The sequence below is a fragment of the Ailuropoda melanoleuca genome, chromosome 8, assembly GCF_002007445.2.
Source record: "Ailuropoda melanoleuca isolate Jingjing chromosome 8, ASM200744v2, whole genome shotgun sequence".
NCBI lineage: Eukaryota > Metazoa > Chordata > Mammalia > Carnivora > Ursidae > Ailuropoda > Ailuropoda melanoleuca.
The window spans coordinates 50812248-50834633 of record NC_048225.1 but is presented as its reverse complement, the minus strand read 5'-3'; the positions used below and the strand labels follow the sequence as shown (position 1 = coordinate 50834633).

Here is a 22386-nt window from a genome sequence, read left to right as displayed (position 1 = left end):
CTGAGTTTTCGCTCTCGCTGCTGACACAGTATTTTGCCCCTAAAAACAATGAGGCACAGGTAGAAATGAGAGCCTTCTAGATGTGAGAGTGTGAAGATTCAAATGGGCTGCAGGTAACGATGAGTAACAGTGGACTTTGGCTAGTAAATGGTTAGACTGGGAGCATTTTTAAATGGACTGAAATGCATATTTTCAACTTTGACATAAATTCCCAGGATAGTCATTTGTCCTCAATATGGGAAAAAATTAGTCATTCCCTTCATCGCTATTTTCTTTTTTTTTTTTTAATTTTATTTTATTATATTATGTTAATCACCATACAGTACATCCCCAGATTCCGATGTAAAGTTTGATGCTTCATTAGTTGTTCATCGCTATTTTCTATTGGTTTGATGCAGCTTGGTTAATTAGCACCAACCAGGGAAATTCATTAGATATCCCTTGGCTGAGTACTATTCCTTCCAGGTTGACTTCATAGTGTGTACTTGCTGCATGCCCATTAATGCTTAAATTTTTATGATTTGCTATGTAATATTGATACAATTTAAAAAATTAGAACATTATCTGGTGATCTTGGCATCTCATCAAAGTCTGTTGGGCAGTCACTTTTTCCTAATCAGAAAGGCTGGAATGAATGGATATTCTTCTCTGCAAAGCCATTTCCCTGGCTGAAAACTTGGCACTTGCCTTTGAGGGACTTATTTAGGGATCCAGAACCAGGGGCATACAGTTCTTTGTATGTTTGCTTAATTCATTTTATTTAGGCCCATGATCTGTCCCCTTCAAATTATCAAATGTTTGCTAATTCATAAATTATTCTTATTTATCCAAAAGGGGAAAAACTTAGGCTACTTGAAATGAGAGAATCTTAAAGTTGTTTAGTACTCTGGAGGTCATCTAATCCAACTCTCTGATTTTACAAAGGGAGAAATTGAGGCTCAGTGATTGGACAGACTTGATTAAGGTCGTATGGCTAACTAGTAAGAAAGATGAATTTCAAACCTGGCACTATTAACTCCTTAGTCCAGTGTACTTTTCATTACAATATAGTACATACTTTCATTTTTTGTTTTTTGGAGGGGTTGGGGGGGCAGAAAGAAAGGAAAAAGAACAGTAGCTGTAAAAATATACTATTTTACTATTTATGACCTCCAGTCAAATGTTACAACAAGTGTAGGTTAAACATTTCTCTACCCTTCTCTTTTGATTCCCTAGGGAAGGTATCTATGAAATATATGTCTTAATTTTTTAGACTGCATTGTACCCACTGTAGAAATTCTTGCAACCCTACCCACAACCTGTTATTATAGCCCTTCTGAAAGAAACTGAGAACTTAGTTATTTGGCCCAAAGCCTATTCATTCACCACTGAAATAAATAAAGTAGGGGTAGAAGCAGGCACTCTATACAAGTGCGTTGAAAAGAAATTGAGGTTGTTAATGAATCAATATTATAATCTATGTCTAATACATATAGTTTAAATAAATTTGATAGACATATATAAAGATTTTATTTATTTGAGAGAGAGGGAGAGCACAAGGAGGGGGAGTGGCAGGCAGAGGGCAAGGGAGAAGCAGGCTCCCTGCTGAGCAGGGAGTCCAATGTGGGGCTCGATCCCAGGACCCTGGGATCGTGACCTGAGCTGAAGGCAGACGCTTAACCGACTGAGCCACCCAGGTGCCCCAATAAATTATATTTTAATAATTTAGCTACAAGAAGCTATATATATTGTAGTACTATATAAATTACATAAGTACACTAATGTATCATTATAATGCTTTCAGTTTTCAAGCTGTGAGACCACATTACCAGACAGTCTGTCACAATGAAGGCCTCCTGGTACTTCTAAGGTAAAAAATGTTTGTGACTGCGGCCTATGAGGGAATTGCCTTTTAAAGAATCTTGTGTAATATCATATTTGATGTGGCAAAACACACACATATTTTAACATTATCGTGCTTTATCATGATAAAGATTTTACCAAAATTTAGAAGAGGGCTTTAAGCTTATCGACTACCCATCACCCCAAACACTGCTATATATTTTTCATATATTGTCTAATTAAGTTATCACAACTCTGGAGTAAGATCATCATCTTATTTTTATGGATTGGGAAACTAAGACTCAAAGAAATTAGGTGGTTTATTTAAGATCACATGGTCTATAACACACAGACCTGGGACTTGAACCCGAGAGTGTCTGATTCTAAAGCCACTGGACTTTCGTTTATACTATGTTACCATCACTCAAAAAATTTAGAGTAAAAGCTGTTCTTTAGCTTCCCAGAAATTCCTTAAGCAAATTAAGTAATTCACTCACTACTTGTCCATTGTATGTCTACAACGGTGTTGGGTTTGATTCATCCATTGCCCAATCCCCTATTTATCACCAAATAGATATTAGGTGCCTGCTGTATTCCAGGCATTATTCTAGGCACTATAGATACCATAATGAGTGAAAAGGAGGTCCTCAAGTACTGTGGCAAAGAGGAGAGTCATTAATTAAACAGTCATAAAAAATGTAAAATTACAACTGTGTTAAGCATTATGATGAATTATGAGTGAGTAGCTCTGGGTCTGAAATTTAACATGGTAGTGTTTTAGTGTCTAACAGGCGTCTCTGATTCAGTCTAGAGGGTCACTGAAGGTTTCCCTGGGGAGATGATGAGTGCGTAGAGATTTGGAGAAACAGTAAAATTACTTAGGTGAAGAAGATTGCTCTAGACCAAAGGAACACAATGCCCAAAGATACCGTGGTGAGAGAAAGCAGTGCATGTCTGAAGACATGGGAGGGTGATATGAATGAGCCCAGATGGCAAAGGGGAGGAGCACAGCACATCAGCAGCAGCCTAGATGCCAAAGAAAGGATTCTGACTTGGATACTAAAAGCAGTGGAAAGCCACTGAATGATTTTAAGAGGGGGAGATAACACAAACAGATCTACATTCTCTAAAAGCTCACTGAAGTGGGGAGAACTGACTCAGAGGAGACAAAAGCAGACACAGGAGGACCAGTCAGGAAGCTACTGGAATAATCCAGGCAAGAGATTATGGTATCTTAATCTAAAAAGGTAAAAGTGAAGAGAAGTAGGTGGATTTGAGATTTATTTAAAAGTATAAAAATGACTACTTAGAGGGGCGCCTGGGTGGCACAGCGGTTAAGCATCTGCCTTCGGCTCAGGGCGTGATCCCAGCGTTATGCGATCGAGCCCCACATCAGGCTCCTCTGCTATGAGCCTGCTTCTTCCTCTCCCAACCCCCCTGCTTGTGCTCCCTCTCTCGCTGGCTGTCTCTATCTCTGTTGAATAAATAAATAAAATCTTTAAAAAAAAAATGACTACTTAGTAACAGCTTGGATATGGGGAGTGAGGAAGATTTCAAAGATGAGTCTAGTGTGGCTTGCACACTTAGATGGACAGGGAACATTCAAAGAAGATCCAATTTGGTGGGAGGAGGGGAGAAGAGTAGAAATCATGGATGGGTTCAGTTTTAGATTATGCTGAGATACCTTTGAGATATATATATATATGGCAGTAAGAGCTCTGAGCAGAAGTAAGGATTAGAGATGTGACTGTCTGAGTTGTCTGAAAATAGTGAGCTGTGAATACACATGAAATCACCCGAGAGAGAAAAGACCTACGACGGAGCCTTGAGGAATCCCAACACCTACTGGATTAGTGGAAAAGGATGAACCTATACAGGAGACTGAGAAAGAACAACCCCTGAGAACAGAGAACACGATATCACAGGAGCCAGGGGATAGTTTTCAGAATAAGAAAGTTACGAATAGTGCTGAGTAATGCTGAGAGGTGAAGTACATATCAAGTCTGCTGGATTTAATAACATGACAATTATTACTGACCCTAGAAAGAGGTGCTTCATGTTACGATGACAGGGGTGGAAGTCACATCAGAGGGAATGAGGAATGAGCAACAGAAGCCATGGTGGCTATAGAAATCTCATTCCCATCCTGAAGAAGCAAAGAATTTCATTTGAGAAAGCAAAACCTACAGAGTACAAAAAACAGATACAATGCTACCAGTTTTACTAATTCTTTAAATGCTACAGAAAACCAGAAAAGGAAGACTCAAGGTGACTGGGTAACCAAGGAAAGTCTACAGAGACGCAAAGTTTTTAATTAAAAAAATTTTAAACTAATTAATTTTTGAACTACCATAGTTGACATACAATGTCTTATTAATTTCAGGTGTACAACACAGTGACTCAACAATTTTTTTTTTGAAGACTTTATTTATTCATTTGTCAGAGACAGTGAGAGAGCACAAGCAGGCAGAGTGGCAGGCAGAGGAAGAGAGAGAAGCAGACTCCCTGCTGTGTGGGGAGCCTGATGCGGGGCTCAATCCCAGGACCCCAGGATCATGACCTGAGCCGAAGGCAGCTGCTTAACTGACTGAGCCACCCAGATGCCCTGTGACTCAACAATTCTGTACACTACTCAAGGCTCACCACAATAAGTGTAGTCACCATCTGTCACCATACAACATTATGAGAATAGAAAGGAGAGCTTTAAGCACAGTATTTAAGAAGTGCAAAACCAAATGATTGAAAAGTGCTGAATGTCAGGCATGCAAAGACTACACGGTGTGTAAGTGTGTGTGGTGGTGGGGGACTGGGGAGGTGCAAAAGGGATGGGGTGGAGTGATAAAGAAGTCAAGAGATATGGATGCAGTCCTGTTTTGTGATGTAGGCTCAATACTGAACTATTTAGGATCGGAGAATCTATGCCCTTAGTCTCTCCTATTTTTTGCTGCCAACCTATGGGCCAATTCCTTTCTCATAATCAATTACACCAGAGGGTTGGTAGGGAAAAGAGAAAATAAGAATCATAAATCAACTGTGCTGCTCACTGGTTTTGGATAACACTGTGTGAAAGTTTGGGATGCATCAAATCAATGTAATTTTATATTTATGGCTTTGAGGCAGAAAAACACAGACTTCAGAACCAGAGGGAGTCACGTCTGGTCACTAACTATGTCATTCATCACCTATGCAGGCTTGGGAAAGACAATCAGTGTCCCTGAACCCTAGCGTCTCATCTGTAAAATGGGAGAAATAGTAAGTTTCTTGGCCAGGTTGTTCCGGGACTTAGAGACGAGATGGTAGTGCTTGCCTAACAAGAATCTACTGGTAGTGCCTGCCTAACAAGAATCTACTAATTGATGGATAATACCGTTTTAGTAATACTATAATATATAGAGAAAAGAGGTAACCTTGTATACCTAAGATGGAGGCATTTTATTTACCGGTGGGCCCTGATCTACATTTTTCTACTGGTATTTACCTAGAGACAAGTGAAAAGCATCAGAGAGCAAAGTTTAGTTTTTGGACCTTTTGTGAGATAAACATAACATATTTGTCTCACAGACTTTTACAGTTAATGATATTAAGTATATAACTATTCAATAAGTATTTAAAGAGTCAAATACATTCTTATTTTATATTACTGCTAATTTTGTTAGAGAGGGAAGAAGAGACAAAAGAAGAAAAAAGGAAAAAGTACACTAGAAGAATAAGAAAGCAATCAAAATTAAAGTGGAAAAAGGACAGAGTGTGAGAGAGGGAAAAGAAAGCAGAGAGAAAGAGACAGAGACAAGAGAGTCAGCAGAGAAGGGACAGGAATCCCGCTAGACCTCTCAATCCCTCCATCCTCTCCCCTCCCAATCTCTATGTGGCAACCAAACCAAAGTACTCTGAGCCTCCTGCTCTGCGAGCTAGCTCTTCCTCTGCCTGACCATGCCGCTGCTTTCCTTTCTTGCCCAGCATCCCCCTGGTCCCTCCGTCTCCTTATCAGTATTTCAGTTGACAGCAGACCTGGCACTGCTAAACAGTTTTCTGGGCCACTTCCTCCCAAGTACTTAAAAAACAGAAGAAAACAAAACACATTTACATTTGCATCTGCTAAACTAAGAAGGACACCATGCGATAGAAATAACAAGTATGTTTATAGAACATCAGGATCTTCTGTTTAGGAACACTTTTTCAGAGGTGTCTTTGAGAAATTTTACCATTTTAAGAGATGTAAAGTGTGATGGATATAATTTTTAAAAATATGTCAAATGATAAATGGAATTAAATTAAGGGAAAAACCCAGACTCTGAGATGACCAACCCCGATTTTCTTAGTGATTTTTCTTACTGTGTGCTGAGGGCCATCTTCATTATCCCTCATGTAGAAAGGCTTGAGTGCTAATGGATAATTAATGACAAAGACTGGTATGTTGCCACAGTGCTTCACCAGGTACTTTTCATGTTCAGTGTGCAGATCAACACCCCACTGTAAGGAGAAAAAGAAATTATCAAAGGAGAAGACAGAGCTGAAATACACAATGCAGTCCCTGAAAATAACCTGTATCAGTTCCAAGGCTTCCTCTGAGGATCAGTGATGTGTGGAGCTGTCTGCTGAGGCTACACAGATAACTAAGCCAGAGAGGTGTGTTACAAGAACATCCAAAGGCCTGGAAAGATGAAAGCTGAAACGAGTAGATAAACACTATGCTTTCTGTCCCCCATCTTGGGGAGCAGCATTTAGCAGACGAATAGCATCTGCAGGAAAACAAAGTACCCTTCCCACAGTGTGTAAAAACTGACTTCAAAATCATAGTTTTTATTAATATTGCCTAGAGCTTCTTCTATGGCTACTGTTCTGAGGTTGCAGGAAATTAAATGATGAAAGATAATATTCTTAATATTGAGTCTGTCTCTGGCTAGATGGCTTCTCTCACTGAATTTTTTTTTAATAAAAGAGTCAATTCAGATATCAGATTCTCTGATGAATATTTAATAACACTGTTCATCTATTTATTCAACAAATACTAATGTGCCTATTAAATGCCAGTACCACGCTAGGTACTGGACATAGTGGTATGAAAAACAGAATTCCTGACTTCATGAAGCTTCCAGGGTAGGAGACAAATATTAAATTAAAAATTATATAGGGGCGCCTGGGTGGCTCAGTCATTAAGCGTCTGCCTTCGGCTCATGCTGTGATCCCAGGATCCTGGGATCGAGCCCCGCATTGGACTCCCTGCTCCGCTGGGAGCCTGCTTCTTCCTTCCCACTCCCCCTGCTTGTGTTCCCTATCTCACTGGGATTCTCTCTCTGTCAAATAAATAAATAAAACCTTTAAAAACAAATTATATAAACAAAAGAACTAACTATAAATACAACAAGCACAACTGTTATACCTCATAAGAGGATCTGACTTAACTGAGGATAGGACTGGTGTATGGAATAGTTTGGAGACAAAGTTATTACAGTACATTCCTAACATTATATTATTTGTACCTGTCTGTCAATATCTTAATTATAGGAAAAAAGCCCTGGCATAGGAATGAGGAGACTTGCCTCTAATATTATGTGCATGACCACTGATAAATCATGTGGCCTCTTTGGACATATTACCATTCTTTCCAAGGATTTTCATCTTCCTAAACTTGGGAAACTTCTTTATAATCCTTTAGCCACTACTGTTAAAAATGGTATGATTCTACTTCAAAGTTATTATTTATTCTAAATATTTTAACAAGGTTAAGCAAACATCAAAAAAAAATCTAAAAATGGGCAAATACTAAACAACTAATAAGAGAAATAAGATTATTTATTTATTTTTAAAGATTTTATTTATTTAATCCAGAGAGAGAGAGAGAAAGCACGTGTGGGGGAGGAGCAGAGAGAGAGGGATAAGCAGACTCCACGCTGAGCGCAGAGCCTGATGCTGGGCTCGATCTCAGGATGCTGAGATCATGGCTTGAGCCAAAACAAGAGTCAGACGCTTAACTGACTGAGCCACCCAGGTGCCCCAGAGAAGTAAGATTAGTTGAAAGGATTCTTTTTCTTTTTTCTTTTTCTTGTTAAAGTAAGCTCTATGCCCAACTTGGGGTTTGAACTCACAACCCTGAGATCAAGAGTTGCATGGTCTACTGAATGAGCCAGCTAGGTGCCCCAGGATTCTTGATGAAATGTGATGAGGATAAGAGTGGATAAAATATAAATATAAATATAAATATAAATATAAATATAAATATAAATACTACCTCTGGGGTGAAGACGAAGTTCTCCGATGACTGCTTTAAGATCTCTATTGCTTCAGTATAAGAAATGCTGGGAAGAAACAGGGTAAAAGCAGAAAAAGGTCAATACAATGGTATGTTGCTAATTAGTCCACCTGAAAAACTACAAAAGGTCTATTCCCACAAAATCTCTGAGATCACAAATGAGTATTAAATGATTATTGAGTAATCAGGAATGATTATAAATATATCATCACTGAGTAATCAGGAATTAAGGCTGATCTAATTGTATGAGTCTGATCAGTATGAAGAGAAGTGGCCATCCAGTAATCCCATTCCTGATCTACTTGCAGTGTATACAGAAGAACCAGTCACTTAAGCAGGTAAAGATTTTCTCTGAATTCATGTTATGCCAATGCCCTAATAAAAGGTGTGAAATACTGAGGTTGAAAGAACAAAAGCCTTTCCATACAGTCATCATTCATTCATTCATTCATTCATTCATTCAATATACATTTACTGAGCACCTACTATGTGCCAGGCACTATTCTAGGCACTGGAGAGACAGTAAATAAAAACAAAGCCTTTGTGGAGGTGATATTTGTGTGTGTGAGTGATGGGGGTTGGGGGGGTAAGATAGACAAGTAAACGGAAAGAATATAATGCCGGAAACCACTGGTGCTGTAAGAAAAATAAAGCAAGGTAAGAACACAGAGGGTATTTGGGGGTGATATTTTAGATAAGATGGTCAAGAAAGGACTCACTGAGTTGGGGACATCTGAAGTGAGGAAATGAACCATATAAATATCTGAGGGTAAGTATTTCAGGCAAAAGGAACAGTAAGTACAGAGGCCTGAAGTGAAGGAACAGTTTGGCTCATTCCAGGAACAAGAAAGTCAATGTGCCTGTAGCATACTGAACAAGAGGAAGAATGCCAGGAAATTAGGTAAGAAAGATAGTCAGAGGTCAGATCTCACGGATTCTTTCAGGCCATGGTCAGGGCTTTGTAACATATGCTAAGCATGGTAAGACTATTCAGGAAAAATATCACTGGCTACCTCAGTAAGAAACTCTCATGTCTAAAGCAAGCCAAACCAAGCATTTGTTTTAATTTAACTGAATAGGTAATACATGAACATAGTAAAAAAAAACATTAAGATGTATAAAAGAGCATACATCTCCCTTCCACCCTGTCCCATAGCCACGTAGCTCCTGTCCTCACATACAATTATTGTCATTGGATTTTTGTGTATCCTTCCAGAGGGTTTTTTACACCTATAAGCAAATATTAATATACAATCTCCTTTGTTTAATAGATGGCAGCCACCATATACATGCTATATACACCCTTTTCCATATTTTTTGACTTAATAATACACCTTGCAGATCTTTCCATATCAGTATATAAAGAAAGAGCTGCTTCATTTTTTGAACTATTATATAATGTTCCATTTTGTGGCTGTATCCTAATCAGTTTACCCACTCATCTACTGATGGATATATTTTTTTAAAATTTTATTATTAACATATAATGTATTATTTGTTTCAGGGGTACAGGTCTGTGATTCATCAGTCTTACACAATACATAGTGCTCACCACAATACATACCCTCCCCAATGTTTATCACCCAGCCACCCCAGCCCTCCCACCCCCCTCCACTCCAGCAACCGTCGGTATGTTTCCTGAGATTAAGAATCTCTTATGGTTTGTCTCCCTCTCTGGTTTCGTCCTGTTTCATTTTTTCCTCTGTTCCCCTATGATCCTCTGTCTTGTTTCTCAAATTCCACATATCAGTGAGATCATATGATAATTGTCTTTCTCTGATTGACTTATTTCACTTAGCATAATACCCTCTAGTTCCATCCACGTTGTTGCAAATGGCCAGATTTTTTTGAAGGCTGAGTAATATTCCATTGTGTGTGTATATATATATATATATACACACACACACACACCACACCTTCTTTATCCATTCATCTGTCGATGGACATCTGGGCTTTTATCATAGTTTGGCTATTGTGGACACTGCTGCTATAAACATTGGGGGTGTAGGTGCCCCTTCGGATTACTACATTTGTATCTTTGGGGTAAATACCCAGTAGTGCAATTGCTGGATTGTAGGGTAGCTCTATTTTATTGATGGATATTTTAGCTGTTGCTATTATAAATCATGACTATATACATCTATCACAAATAATTCTTATATATTAATTTTGCATATGGAAAAAACAGAATTGTTGGATCACAGTGTATTTACATTTACGGTTTTTAGATATTTTGATACTGCCAAAGATACTGCTTCCCTTTTACAGTGTTATGCCGATTTATGCCCACTGGTAGTATACAAAAATGTCAGTTTCTTGATGCCCTTTGCAACAGCACTTTGAACATTTTTTAAAAAGATTTTATTTATTTATTAGAGCAAGAGAGAGCATGAGTAGGGAAGGGGAGGGGCAGAGAGAAAGGGAGAACCAGACTCCCTGCTGAGCAGGGAGCCCAACTTGCTGGATCCCAGGATCCTGGGAAGGCAGATGCTTAACCGACTGAGTCACCCAGGCACCACTGCAATAGTCCTTTGCATGATTAAAAACAAAAATCTACAATAAAACACCCCAAAACCTCCCCCCTCGCCCCCCAAAGCCCCAAAACAAAACCCCCAAATCTACCAACTTTCTGAAGGACTTTAAAGTAAAAAAATAAGTTACCAAACACAAACTTATTCTATGAAGAAAAAATTAAATTCATACCTGTAATAACTAATTGGAAGGAGTTCTGTATATAGCACAAACAAAGCCTCCAAAGTATGTTTTGAGTGATGTTTTTTCAAGATGAAAATTTTATTCAAATTAAAATCTAGTATTAAGTAACAATATCTAAGGCAAAAATGATAGTGGTGTTGGTAGTAATCATTTTTTTTTAAAGATTTTATTTATTTATGTGACAGAGAGACAGCCAGCGAGAGAGGGAACACAAGCAGGGGGAGTGGGAGAGGAAGAAGCAGGCTCCCAGCGGAGGAGCCCGATGTGGAACTCGATCCCGGAACGCTGGGATCACGCCCTGAGACCAAGGCAGACGCTTAATGACTGCGCTACCCAGGCGCCCCTGGTAGTAATCATTTTTAAACACATTTTACAGACGGTAAAATTTTACAGAGGGGACAGTAACTTGCCCCAAATCACTCATGTAAGTAAGTAGTAAACCTGATGTGCCGACTCCAAAGCCTAAGCTTTTGACTACAAAGACAATGCCTAACACACTTGGGAGTTTAATATGCTCAATCAAAGCAAAGACAATGGGCCCTGAGCTCTCCCTCTGACTCTACTCCCTTACTGGCTACTATGTAAATCACTTCACCTTAATGAAAGCATTTTATGAATTTTTGTAATGTTTTATACAACCATCAAAAAATTATTTGTATTTGTAAAATAAGGAGATTAGACTATATTGTCTAAAGTTCTTTTCTGCTTAGACATTCTATTGTTCTATTCCATCAATTACTTGATACAATCTACTCATTATACTGAGAAATATAAGAGCAGTCAACGTGGGAAGCACAGGGATTTTGTGCCATTGATAGGCTACTGCTACATTATTTTAAAAACTGACTTTCTGTGTATCTCTTGTTATTCTGGATTTTCTGCCCTACTCCTCCTACACCTTAAATTGAGACAGAGCTTTTCAGCTCAAATTATAGTTCTGATACTGGATATCCTTAATGGCCTTTATCAACTCTCTAACCTAATTTTTTTTTTATACGTGCAGAGAATAATATCTCTTCTTTCCAGGAGCTATTTCTAAAGTACTTTGAGGAAAGGAGGAAGAGACATAGTGATACTGCATGAAGCAGGATCAAACTACCTTCATATTTAAATTTTTTATGGTTTAAGAAAATTGTTCTGAAGCTGTTGGTTAAAACTGCTAAGCTAAAATTATTAGCATTCTTTGACTCAAATTCGCAGATAAATGAAGAGCAAAAGAAGGTAAGTACTCTTATATTTTAAAAACCTTAATGCCATAAAGGAGACATAAAAATAATTGAATTCTATTTCTGCTTGGTAAAGGCTAAATTCAATTATTATACAAGTCCTTTAAATAATTTATTTTCCTATAAAACAATCATACTAAGTCAAGAATATAATGAAATCTATGCAAAGGAATATAAGTCACATGCTATCTTCTGTGTGTGCGTGCATGTGTGTGCATATATGTACTTCAGGGAGTATCCTGATTCTAAGTCGTCATGCTTAGGTCTACTTTATGTCCTCTTATGGCTATTAAAATCTCTGGTTTCAAAGACTGGCAACTCCCCCAGCCCCACTGCCCCACCCCCGCCATCTACCGTACCCTCCACTTTGAGGAACCATGCCATTTATGCATCCCCCTCTGATCCTCAGTTCCCTCTTCATTTGTAGCTGCTGGAACTTCTCTTACTTTCTAGTGAACTCAACAATATATTTAAAAGGATTTTTATAATTTTTAACAATCATTTTTAGATGTTTTATAGCAGCAGTGTTACGTAGTCTGACACACTGCTTAAGCAGTATAGCCATTTGATCGTTCCAACAATATGACAGACAAGTTATAACTTTATAGATGAGGAAACTCAAGTTCAGAAAGTTTAAAGATTTACTATTATCAAGTTCACAGTTGTAATTAAATAATCATTCATTCAAACAGTGAACTGTTCATCTTTTCCTCTAGATTTTAAATTCCGTAAAAGGACCAATCCATGTCTCTATCACGGATCATCAATGACTAGCACAGTGCCGAACTCATAATAAATAGTCAATAAATATTTGTTGAAAAGTACTACCACATTCATTAACAGCTGATAAGAAGTACAGCCAGAATTAGAATCCAGGTCCTCTAAGTCATACCTCACTACATTCAGTGCCCAGTGATAAGTAAACAGTGATAGGAGTTAACAGGAAACCTCAGGGAGAGGACCTAGCCAAAAGGAGAATACTCTCACTCCCATGGCTACTCAAATGTCATTTACTCATTCATTCAGTTATTCAATAAATATTGACTGAGTTCCTGTTAGAGGCACTAAGCACTGTGGGTGTAACAGTAAACAAAATAAACAAGTCCCTGACCACATGAAGGTGACAAACACTAAACAAATCAACACAGGTATACATTTAAACCACACCTATGATTTGCGCCGTGGAACGGACGATGATGCTGGCAATGACTGATGTGGCACAGCCCATGAGGTCATTTCCCAACCTCAGTATTTTACAGACCTGGACTCCAAAGCACAAATGATATGTGAGGGTCATAGGGACAGTGAAGAGCTACGACTACCCTAGCATTAATTCTAGTGCCCTTTCGAAGCGTAGTGGTTGAAAGCATGAGCTCTGAAATCAGATAAGTGAGTTTGAATTTCCATTTCATCTTTCACTTGCTTAATCTCTTTGAGTTGATTCTTCAGCCACAGAAGAGCAGTAATAACTATTCACAGTTGTGAAGATAAAATGAACTTTTTTTTTTTACATGTATGTATGTAAAGTTTATCACTGTCTGGCACATAGCAAATATTCAATAAATAGTGGATGTTTTTTTCCCATCTTAGATCTTATTCACTAGATAGGATGTGGATAACTTCTCCCAAGATGTTCTCCCTGGTTTTCTGTCACCAGCACAGATTCCTTAGGAAGCCCAAATTAATTCTTTCCTTCCCTGCTTACTTACTACTTCTATTAATATGCAATGTCCAGAACTCTCCTGTAAACTCTAGGTCGGTACACTGCAACTGCCTACCCAACATCTAAAACTGGATGTCTGAAAAGCATCTCAATCTTAACACGATACATGACGATGATGATGATGATCCTGATACCATCCCCACTTCCCCCCAAAACCCTTTGCTACTCTAATGGCTTTTCCAATTTCAGTTAATGGCAACTCCATTTTTACAGCTCTATAAGACAAAAGACTTTCAGTCACACTTGACTTCTCCCTTTTTCCCATTTTCAGCAAATCCTGTTTCTTTTATTTTTAAAATATATCTAGAATAGGACAACTTCTCTGTACCTCTACTACCACCACCCTGGCCCATTATGGTTAATTTTATGTGTCAACTTGACTGGTACCCAGATATTTGGTCAAACATTCAGGATGTTTCTATGAAGGTGTTTCTGGATGAGATTAACATTTAAATCAGTGGACTCTGAGTAAAGCACGTTACCCTGCATAATGCGAGGGGGCCACACCCCATACCAAATATGTGTTTGTTTTATAATAAACTGTAAAATGGAACAGCCTGATTAGTATGCTTAGTGGAATAAATAACCAGTCTAATATCAAGTACTACTGGTATAGGATTGTAGTGGAAATGAAGGAATAACATATGTGTTACACTTAAAACAGATCTTTGGGTTTAAAAAAGGGGCTAAAAAACCAGTTTAGAATATATTATCAGATTTGAGCAATTGAAGGTGAATAAAAAGAAGACTGAAACAGAGAAAAACTGATGGGAAGACATTACATGTATGTATTTTACAAGTTTGTTTTTTAGATAACACAAACAAATGAAAAGATATTCCATGCTCATGGACTGGAAAAACAAATACTGTTAAAATGTCCATACTACCCAAAGCAATCTACAGATTTAACGTAATCCCCATTAAAGTCCCAATAGCATTTTTCACAGAACTAGAACAAACAATCCTACAAAAGATCCCAAAGAGCCAAAGCAATATTGGAAAAGAGGAACAAAGCTGGATGTATCACAATCCTAGATTTCAAGACATATTACAAAGCTGTAGTAATAAAAATGTATAGTACTGGCATAAAAACAGACACACAGATCAATGGAACAGAACAAGAGAACCCAGAAATAAACACACAATAGTATGGTCAATTAATCTTTGACAAAGCAGGAAAGAATATCTGCTGGGAAAAAGACAGTGTCTTCAACAAATGGTGTTGGGAAAACTAGACAGCTACATGCAAAAGAATGAAACTGGATCACATTCTTACACCATACACAAAAATAAATTCAAAACTGATTAAGAACCTAAATATGAGACCTAAAACCATGAAAATCCTAGAAGAGAATATAGGCAGTAATTTCTCTCACCTCAGCCGCAGCAACACATTTTTTGGTATGTCTTCTGAGGCAAGGGAAACAAAACCAAAAATAAACTATTGGGACAACACCAAAATAAAAAGCTTCTGCACAGCAAAGGAAACAATCAACAAAACTAAAAGATAATCTACTGAATGGGAGAAGATATTTGCAAATGACATATCCAATAAAGGGTTAGAGAACTGATACAACTCAATGCCCAAAAAACAAATAATCCAATTAAAAATGGGCAGAAGACACAAATGGACATTTCTCCAAAGAAGACATCCAGATGTCCAACAGACACATGAAAAGATGCTCAACATCACTAATTAGGGAAATGCAAATCAAAACTACAATGAGGTATCACCTCACACCTGTCAGAATGGGTTAAATCAACAATGCAAGAAACAACAAGTGTTGGTGATGATGTGGAGAAAAAGGAATCCTCGTGTACTATTGGTGGGAATGCAAACTGGTGGAGCCATGTGGAGAACAGTATGGAGGTTTCCAAAAAAGTTAAAAACAGAACTACAATACGATCCAGTAATTCTACTACTGGGTATTTACCCAAAAATTACAAAAACACTCATTTGAAAAAATACATGCACCCCCATGTTTATTGCAGCATTATTTAAAATAGTCAAATTATGGAAGCAGTCCAAGTGTCCACAGATAGATGAATGGGTAAAGATGTGGTACATATATACAATGAAATATAACTCAGCCATAAAAAAGAATGAAATCTTGCCTTTTGCAACAACATGGATGAATCTAGTATAACTTAGGGTTATACTCACTAGGGAATATAACCCTAAGTGAAACAAGTCAGTCAGAGAAAGACAAATACCCCACAATTTCACTTATATGTAGAATTTTAAAAATAAAGAAAAAAATAGACAAGCAAAAAAACCCAAAACAAACCAAAACAAAATCAGACTCTTAACTACAGAGAACAGACAGATGGTTACCAGAGAGGTGGTGAGTGGGGGAATGGGTGAAATAGGTGGAGGGGATTAAGAGGACACTTATCGTGATAAGCACTGAATAACATAGATAGCATTGCTGAATCACATTGTACACCTGAAACTAATATAACACCCTATGTTAATTATACTGGACTTAAGTTTTTAAAAAAGATTTTATTTATTTATTAGAGAGAGAGAAAGAGCGCTCGAGCCAGTGTGAGTGGGGGAGGGGTAGAGAGGGAAGGAGAGGGACAAGCAGACTCTGCACTGAGCTTGGAGCCCAAGGCAGGGCTTGATCTCACAACCCTGAGATCATGACCTGATTCGAAACCAACAGTCAGACACTTAACCAACTGAACCACCCAGGCACCCCAAAATAAAAGTTTTTTAATTGAGCCAAATTTTTATTACTAAAGTTAGTATTAGTTTGAATTGCATTAATTCAGTTAATAATTACTGTGTTCATTTATCTTGCTATGATTTATTTATTTATTCATGAAACATTATTTATCAACTATGAACCAGATATAAGAGCTACAAAAATATTTAAAACATGGGTCTTCCTTGTGATAACAGATATACAAAGAAAAAAATTTAAGAGTGTGAAAAATAGTATGATAAAATATGAATAAAGTTCAGAGAAAGTATAATATCTACTTACATTACAAAGTTGTTTTTTAGCATATGTCCTAATCTGTCCTTGGTAAGAAAAGAGAAAAAAAATTTATTAAATGTAATTATATTTATTATATGTAATTAACATATTTAAAGAGTAGATGTATTGGACTTTATTCACAAAACTAATTACCTTTTGGCCAGGAGCTATGAACTTGTGACAGAGTTCAACATCTTCAGGACAGTTTGAGAGAACTATCGTTGTTGCAGTCTTGAAAAGTCCCTCCATAACCTAAGAGAAATGACAGAGAATTACCTGACAAGTAAGCTACTTTATATGAAAAACCTATTTAGGGTCCTGTAGGACTGCTCTCCAGGTTTTAGCAGCTATAAACCCTTTAGGCCTCTTAATCCCCGAATATACTACAGCAAGTTAGTTCAGTTTTCTAGACTGGTTACGGGAGGCAGTGCAACTTCTTCCCAGAGTGGATAAAAAAAGGAAGAAAAATGTATGAATCTTTTGTTAATAGTTTCAATACCAGAAGTGGGATGTGAAATAAACAGCCAAACTGACTAATGCCTCTCTAAACCGTAACATACTCACCTGTAGAATCAGGACAGTAACAGTACCTAGCTTCCAGGATTGTTGCGATAATTAAATGAGATAATTCATGTATAAACTTAGCTTTAGCGTCTGGCTTAGAGAAGGACACAACAAACATTACTTGTTGTGAAGAATGAGACACTCTGAAAGGTGCTTCATTCAGTTACTGGTAAATGAAAGCTGACTTTAAAATTGGAGGATCAGGGGCGCCTGGGTGGCACAGCGGTTAAGCGTCTGCCTTCGGCTCAGGGCGTGATTCCAGCGTTATGGGATCGAGCCCCACATCAGGCTCCTCTGCTATGAGCCTGCTTCTTCCTCTCCCACTCCCCCTGCTTGTGTTCCCTCTCTCACTGGCTGTCTCTATCTCTGTCAAATAAATAAATAAAATCTTTAAAAATTAATAAATAAAATTGGAGGAGCAATGAGATAGAGCTACATCTAGATATGGGCATTTTTGCTTTGCTAAAGCATACAGTAAAAATAACACAAATCATGATACAACACATATCAGTGTGTAAGAATGCATTCCACCAGGGGTAATCACACACATCCCACAGAAAAAACTTGTTAGAAGAAAAAAGTGATTGGAATGGGAAATATTTCTAATCAAAACTAAAATGTTTGGTTTGAAGTCCATGAGATCCTATTAGGCCCTCCCAATGTTGAACTCAGAAAGAGAGACACACTCGGTAAGTACAGGCTGCCCCAGAGGCAGGATCTTCCCTCCTTCTCCTACATCCCTGCTGCACCCTATCAAGGCTGGAGACACAGGACGGGGCGCAAGCATCTACTAAACATACATATATACACACATGTATCTGGTTGTTCTTGGTAAATATATATAGTACATACAATATATGTATATATATTTATTTTTTATATATTTTGTATTTTTATATTTACATATGTATTTTGTATAAGGGTAAGGAATAACTTGATGAAAGAAGAGCAAAAAGAGGCTAAAGATCTTTTTACCTTGAGGCTGTATTACCTTTGATCTGGGAGCAGTGAGATAAAGAAATCACTAAATAACTGAATGATTTACGAAGGGTCACACACCTCAATCACTAAAAAAAGCTGACACATATGGGGAGCAAACAAAAACAGATTGGATACTAAGCCTGCACTGTTGGGGGCACAACACACCTATCTGTAAGATGAAGACTTTGACCACTGGGGATGTTAAACAGGTGTCTTTCATATGAGCAGTAAATTTCCACTTGAAGAAGAAAATCATTGGCTTCTCTAACCTTGACTTTCAGACTATGCTCTATAAATATATTTGAAGAAAACAGAAACTTAACTGAAGGGTTAGCATAACCTTCAGATGTTTTTAAAAATATATTGGGGCGCCTGGGTGGCACAGCGGTTAAGCATCTGCCTTCGGCTCAGGGCGTGATCCCGGCGTTGTGGGATCGAGCCCCACATCAGGCTCCTCTGCTATGAGCCTGCTTCTTCCTCTCCCACTCCCCCTGCTTGTGTTCCCTCTCTCGCTGGCTGTCTCTATCTCTGTCGAATAAATAAATAAAATCTTTAAAAAAAAAAAAATAAAAAATAAAAAAAAAAAAATAAAAATATATTACTCGATGGCACTAAAATAGTAATATTTGTTTATACCTTATGAGGGGAAAAATCCTTTGTTACAGTATTCTTAGTATTTTTGTCAAGATAATACTTTTCACAGAATGTAATTTATAAAAGGGAGAAAATTAAGAGAAATAGAAGATTACTTTGGGGGGAGCATACCTTTTTTCTGTCTTTAAGAAAAAGTTTGTATTTCCATTAATTAAAAATCATTGAACAGTGTATGCTGAGTACCACTCAGTGGAATACTAAAGAATTATTTGGTATAGAAAAATATAATTATAATGTTTAATAATTTCTAACATAATTTATGTCTTTGGAACTTTGGTATTTATGTGGGGACAGGAGAGACGGGGTCAAGGCTGAAACAGGGAGGTAAAGGGTGTGGTTCTGTGGCTTTTATTATTATTTTTTTAATGCTTTTTTATTATATTATGTTAGTCACCATACAGTACATCCCTGGCTTTTGATGTAAAGTTCGATGATTCATTAGTTGCGTATAACACCTAGTCGGTTCTGTGGCTTTTAATACTCTCATTGCCTAAGTGAGAGAGTAATGCCGAACTGGGTGGTGGGCTGGAACCAAAAGCTGCTTAAGTAATCTTACTGACTCCTTGTGAGGCTCAGATTCTAAATCCCTACATTTTAGAAAAGAATTACTTGACAGTGTTACTACTATCATTTTTGGCCAGATAAGTCTTTGTTGAGAGGGAGGGACCTGGGTATGTTAGCATGTTGAACAGCATCCCTAGCCTTTACCCACTGGATGCCAGTAGCAACCACCCTCCCCTCCTCCATCCACTGCCCAAGCCAACCAAAAATGTCCCCTGGGGGACACTGATCCACCACAATCAGTGGGAGATGTTAAAGTGGTAAACAAATGGATACTGTGTGGACAGTTTATGGTCAAAACACCCCTTCAGGACCAAGAGCTTTATCCACTGGGAATATTAATTGCTGATGGCTCCTAGCTGAGTCCCTCTTCAGCAACTGACCAGGCCAAGAGTGCTATCTTACCCAAGAGTATGCCTCTTCCCAAGGCTAGTCCATGTCAGGTACCTGCTTGATGGAGGAAGAACAAAGGTACACCACCCCCTTGCCTTTTTATGGGACAACTATGAAGGACCATTCCAGCTCCAAAGTTCCTCAAAGATTTAGCTAAGGCCTCTGTACATGCATTGTAGTTCAACTTTTCCCTCTGCCCAATGCTGCTTTCTTCCTTTCCTTACAGGTGTTGCTCTCTAGAGCATTCTCCAATAACCTTCCCCCCACCCCGCCCTGCCGCCAAACCTCTGCTTTAGAGTTTGTTTACTAGGGAATCCAACCAAGACAGGACAATAAAATAATAAGACCATTCTATTTGATGATATATGTGGTATTTATGTTTTAAGCGGAATTGGGTCATTTACTGGATTAAAAGTAGGAAGATAGAAGATTAATAGAAGTGAAAGGTGACAAAAATTGTCAAAATTAACATCCTGTGATTACAAATCCAAACTAAGATACTAATGGTACTAGATAGAGAATTCATAATAACAGTCAATAATGTCTGGGCACAAAGTGCCATGAACTACTCTATGTGCCTTATATATATAATCTGTGTAATCCTCTGAACTACCCTATAAAGTGGAAACTGTTATTCTCATTTTATAGGTGAGGATACTGAGGCTCAGAAAATTAAGTCACTTGTCTAAGGGGGACATAGTAAGTAAGTGTGGAGCTAAAAATCAATTCCTGGTCCATCCAACTTCAGAGCTTATGTGCTCTATCTGGATTATGGTCATAGCCTCCTAAAAGGACTCCCACCCTCATTTTTATTCCCCTCTGAATCATTCTGTATATTGTTACTAGACTGATGTTTCTAAACTATAATTGACCATGGCCTTTCCCAACTGAGAACTCTCTTTTTTACCTTCTGATCTACTTAACATGGCGATTTACAAAGTCTTTCTTTCAAGATCTGACTCTTGACTATCCTTCTGGCCTTAACTCTTGCCCCTGAAACAGAGCTCTGATGGTTCCTGTAGATGCTTTCCAATACAGCTATGTAGATGTTTCTCTAACTATAAAGGTGTTTTATTTATTTGCCTAACAAATAACAAGAGCTATTATTTAGTGAGCTTGCTATAGGCTAAGGCCAATACTAGATACTTTACATTATACATCCATTATTTCATTTACTTCAAAACCAAAGGTCTCCAAGGTTTGGTAACATCAAAACAAAATTAATGGCAGAGCTGGGATATGAACTTAAATCTGTTTGACTCTTGTACTTTAAAGGGATTCAGTAGATGTTTATCAAATTAAGTAGTTCCCCATCTTCTTCACTCCATTAACACCTGTAATGCACAGATGTCCAAGGTGAAAATGTATACAGAAGCATTTTAATGTCACAGAAAGTTGTTATTATAAACTGTTTTAAAACTTGTATACCTACCTGCATGAGGTCTTGAAGACTCTCAACAAAAGAAATTTCTGCTTCTACCATATAAAACTCTGCCAGGTGTCTCCGGCTCTGAGAATTCTCTGCTCGGAACGTTGGACCAAAGGTAAACACTCGAGTAAAAGCTCTGCAATTCAAGATTAAAAGTACAAAAATAGGATTCACACGATTACTTTTAAGTATTTAAAATACTCAGTGTACTCTTAAGAAAAAAAGTTTTGTGCTCTGTCTTCTTCACAAATCCATACATATTAGCTGCTTTATTTCTCTAATGGGTGATAATAATAGTTTCATTAAAAATGTTACATTTATAGAAGCCATTTTATCCCAAAGGAATTTGCAAATGCTTTACAAACCCTATGGCTTACTAAATATAGAATTATAACCACTTCTGGGTGCACTCTACTGCAGCTGCCTTAAACAGAAGGCAACTACATTTCACAGCAATCAAGAACAAAGTAAAGGAAAAATACCACAGCTCAACGAGCTTCACAGAGAATCTATACAGTAACAGTTAAAACCAGAATTTCACGTGGCTAAAGGATGCTAATTATTTTTTTTAAATATGTGAAAAGAGTGTCAGATGTGTACGATGATTTGCCTTGTTCAAAGCCTACTCAAGTCCTTCACAACCACCCTAGTGTTTCAATGAACACCGAATGACCCCTAAAACTTGGGGGTGAGGATGGATTTTGAAGAACGGTCTACTTTATTCTCTGGTGTTCAAGAGAATAGCTTATAGCTCAACAATCCAAATAGTGGGGGAAAGTCGTATGTTTCAATTCCTGCAGAAAAGTGGACACTACATCTTCGTTCTTTAACACTTCTCGTTTCCCTTATTTGGAATGAGGGCTCTGGGATTAGATCAAACATACGTGAAATAATAAGTATTTCCTGAGGACCATCTAATCTTTGAATTTTAAGGTTTTGTTAAAACAAGAGGTTTGGGGCTCCTCAGCTATTATCCTGAGCACTCTTCATTTGACTGGCATCAGCCAAATAACATTATGATCAGAAACAGTGCAGAAAATAGACTGTGGATAATATACCAGTTGGGCTTTGTTTTGTTGTTT

The 22386-nt window shown here is 37.8% G+C and overlaps 1 protein-coding gene across 3 annotated transcripts in view; it reads right to left on the bottom strand.

The window, feature by feature from the left end:
* Positions 1-22386, bottom strand: part of NARS2 (asparaginyl-tRNA synthetase 2, mitochondrial) — a 125235-nt gene that overhangs the window by 14420 nt on the left and 88429 nt on the right. For all 3 annotated transcript variants that reach the window (XM_002916276.4, XM_034666274.1, XM_034666276.1), the window contains 5 exons: positions 21308-21440; positions 16876-16974; positions 16729-16766; positions 8051-8117; positions 6154-6291 (listed from right to left, as the gene is read on the bottom strand). In XM_002916276.4, coding sequence (XP_002916322.1) covers positions 6154-6291; positions 8051-8117; positions 16729-16766; positions 16876-16974; positions 21308-21440 — 475 coding nt within the window. The remainder of the gene's footprint in view (positions 1-6153; positions 6292-8050; positions 8118-16728; positions 16767-16875; positions 16975-21307; positions 21441-22386) is intronic.